Below are 3,635 nucleotides of genomic sequence, written 5' to 3' on the forward strand. Positions count from 1 at the left end.
GCTGCACTTAGTTTGAAGGGCGCCATCTACGTCGTCTGCAAAAAAATAAACTAAAACTTTCAGTTAAGTAGGAAATGCAGTGTTTGCATCATTGCAAGTTTGAAAATATATGTAAGCAGTGCAGTTTACTAAAAGATTTATGGTTAGAATGTATTTTTTATAAATTTTTATTGTAAAACAAATATTTTACTAACTAAAAATCTATTTTTGTATAATTTTTTCATAATGTTAAAAAGAAGCGTTCATTATTATTTTTTTTTAACAAAATCTTTAAAAACTGTTTATCACTAATTGTTTAATGGGAAATCATGATTTTGATTTTTTTTCGAATAAAAAATCGATTCGTTATATAGAATATATTATATTGATGGGTCTAATCAGAGCCTTTAACAGAAGAGGAGATCTCTTAATATACATTCTAAGAATAATAAATCCTTAAAATAAGACTTGAGTTTTCGTTTGGTAAATCTGGGGTAACTTCTTCAATCGAGATGCACTTTTAGAGAAATTTTCATTTTCGATTGGTAAATCTCGAGCAATATGCATAACACTCGAGATTAATTTTAAACACTCTAGATATTTTGCCAGAGTAGCAAGATTACACTAAACTAACAGCTGTTTTATATGACTTAACAAATAAAATGTAATTTGACAAATATGTCGTATGTATTTATTAAAACCATAAATACCTAAGGACACAACAATAAAAATGTTAGATTACTCTTAAAACGTTCGATTGGGCAACAACAATTGGCAGATCTAAAGTAAATTGATTGAATTTAGATTTACCAACAGAAAACGCTAGTCAAGTCAAGTCACACACTTGGGGACTTACAGAGACTAACATTGGGTTCTAAACATTGCGGGATTAGGAGAGATATCCGTTAATGTGAGAGAGAGAGACTCCACTGTACTATGAAATTTAATTTAAAATCATGCTTAAATGATTAGAACTCACTGAGATATATGCCAGAATTTTTAAAATGAAGTGATTAAAATTCAAAAAAAAACTATTTTTTAAAATCTAGAAAAGTTTGATCTCAGATATTTTTTTTTTTTTTGGTGAGCAGTCAAAATTTTATTTGCAAAATGTGTGAACAACTACTCGACAGAGAATTTTCAGATAATATGTATAAGCTGGACCGTATAATCTTAAAGTTAGATTATCGTGAGAAAATGATAGCCACAGAGTGGAAAGCAAAATTAAAATCTTCCGATCATGATATTATCGAGAAGAAATTAAGAAACTTGTTTTTGGGATATATGATTGGATGTTGTGATTGTTGCGTATTCAAAGTACCACCCTTTAACTGTAATGTCTCTCCACAAATATCTTTGAAGGAATATGCATATTTATTAGTAAGAATATAATATATACACAAGATTCATTTTTAATTAGTTGGTGATGATAAAATCTTTTTAATTTTTTTTAAGCCTGTTTTGAGTGTAACTCTGGAACAAGTACCGGAAAGTCCAGAAGACACATATAAGAGAAATATCAGAGAAATGTTTTCATTATCAGAAGATTTTTCACAATTTTTACTTAGGCAGCCAGTACCTAGACATGGAGAAATTTTTGTTCATTATGTATATCCGAGCGATGCAAACATTGATTTAATCGAATTTTGAGTGAAAAATAAATTGACTGTTCAACCAATGAAATTTTTATAATTTGAGCAAATAATAGAGTTAATAATAATTAATTAATAATAGGCCAGCACTTCTGTACGGATGTGTAACATACAGCAAACTCTCAAATACTGCCATAAAGCAACTACAGATAGCACAAACTCTGGCTTTAAGAAGACTAATTAAGATTCCTTGGTATATTAGAACAATAGACATGCATAGAGATCTAAGAATCGACTCAGTGAAAAAATATATCAAGGACAGAGCCGTAAAATTCTTCACAAAAAGTGATACGTTGTCCAACCCCGCCCTAACAAACCTTAAGTTTATCTCAGGACGCAGAAGAAGATATGCTGATCTACGGTCCGTCATTAGTTAGAAGATAAATTAATGATAATAATTCTAGTATGGTTAAAGCTTAGTGTGGGGTAGGGATAAGCCCCCCAGCCACAAAAGAGTAAAAGTGCGCAATAGGACTAACTCAAATCACAATAACAACAACAACAACATAGAAGCTAATTATTTGATACAAATTCCTTAACTTCACAAAAATTTAAAACAATTTGCAGCTAAAAGTGTCCAATCCTTAAACAGCTTTTGATAGAGAATACAGCTGATTTTGCATAAAAGAAAGTGTTTTGCTGGTGTTTTTTTTTTTGGTTTCAATTTGAAGATCTCACTAACGGCTTACAGTTGAAGTATGTGAGAGAAAGCTCAAAAGCTTTCTAACTGTAAATAAATCTAGAGTTTCTCATTGAGCATGAAGATCTCATTAATGGTTTATAATTGAAGTATGTAGGCTCAAATGCTAAAAAGCTTTCTAACTGTAAAGAAATCTAGAGTATCTTAACGTGATTACCTGCTATGAAGGCTTAACACCACGGTGCTCTAATTGCTTGTATCAATATAATGCTATAATATACTCCTTTATTGAATTTCAAGGAACTCTAAAGGTACCAATTGAAGTTATATCTTTCTTTTGGGTAGAGTAAGTTCTATTTAAAACCTCTGCTGTTCTTTAATTCACTGCATTCTGTAGAAAAGTGCAACTTTACATCGAATGAAAGCAAATTAATACAGTCATTTCATCCTTGTAATAATAGATTTTAACTATAGCCACCACGTTACTCTGAAGCCCCTGACACCCGTGTGAAATTCCAGCTTCCACAAGGGAAAGTCACTCACTACTATTGATACTCCAAACTGTATCGGATGGTGTCTATTGAATTTTTGTCACCTTTTACGACAAACATGCCTCACGTCGTGAATATCCTAACTATGTTGCCGAAGAGGGAAACAGCTGGCTATAGTAGTTATAAATGTCAAAAATGAACTACAGTAGCTATAAATGCTAAGTAGCTATAATCACTACTACTTTTAGAGTCGTCAACTACTGTAGCAAGAGAGTGCAGTTTAATCATGCATTGAGGTTTAATTTAACAATATACAGGGTTGCTAATATTAAATGGATCCACATAATTAACAAAAAATACATCACAAAAGCAATATATTTTCCTGTTCAGGCTAAAAATCTGTTGTTCATTTTATTAGGTTTAAGAGGATTAGATTGGATCTAGTAATAATTTCTGTAAATTATATTGTGCAAGTGCTCACTCTCATCTAGAATGGCGCAATGCGCCTGTTTTTTGTTTTGCATTTTCGATTGTATTTGCCCATATTTTGGGTATTTACTTCTGATTTAGTAAGTCATAGATTCTACATTTGAAGTAAATTGGCAATGTAGCCCTGACTTGGCTGCTTCATGGAGGAAGTCTGTGCCCACTTATTTGCCTGTTCTTAAAAATTGTCATAAATTAGCTTTCGGCTGTGGCTGACAGAGGCAGATATTGGAACATGAGTTTCTATAGAAGAAGCGCTCAGACTAGCTAACTTATCAGTTTCTACTATATATTCTACTATTTAAACTAAAGTTACTTTGTACTCGCCGCTTAGTATGTTAGTAGACTGCGTAGATTCTTGCACTATTTTAGAAGAAATGCAGATTA

At 31.7% G+C, this 3,635-nt stretch overlaps 1 protein-coding gene across 1 annotated transcript; it reads left to right on the forward strand.

Moving 5' to 3' along the window:
• The first annotated feature begins 1,045 nt into the window (after positions 1-1,045).
• On the forward strand, positions 1,046-1,651 carry LOC119684873. The gene is made up of 2 exons (XM_038099006.1): positions 1,046-1,359; positions 1,435-1,651. The coding sequence occupies exons 1-2, from the start codon at positions 1,090-1,092 to the stop codon at positions 1,627-1,629; spliced, it is 465 nt and encodes a 154-aa protein (XP_037954934.1). The 5' UTR covers positions 1,046-1,089; the 3' UTR covers positions 1,630-1,651.
• Positions 1,652-3,635: the final 1,984 nt, after the last annotated feature.

This window comes from Teleopsis dalmanni, chromosome 2, assembly GCF_002237135.1.
Source record: "Teleopsis dalmanni isolate 2A chromosome 2, ASM223713v2, whole genome shotgun sequence".
NCBI classification, from domain to species: Eukaryota; Metazoa; Arthropoda; class Insecta; order Diptera; family Diopsidae; genus Teleopsis; species Teleopsis dalmanni.

What these genes read in the sequence shown, in the direction of transcription:
- LOC119684873 (XM_038099006.1), top strand. Translation starts at nt 1,090, where the DNA reads ATGTGTGAACAACTACTCGACAGAGAATTTTCAGATAATATGTATAAG. An exon ending in AGGAATATGCATATTTATTA is followed by an intron (nt 1,360 to 1,434) that starts GTAAGAATATAA and finishes ATTTTTTTTAAG; the next exon opens with CCTGTTTTGAGTGTAACTCT.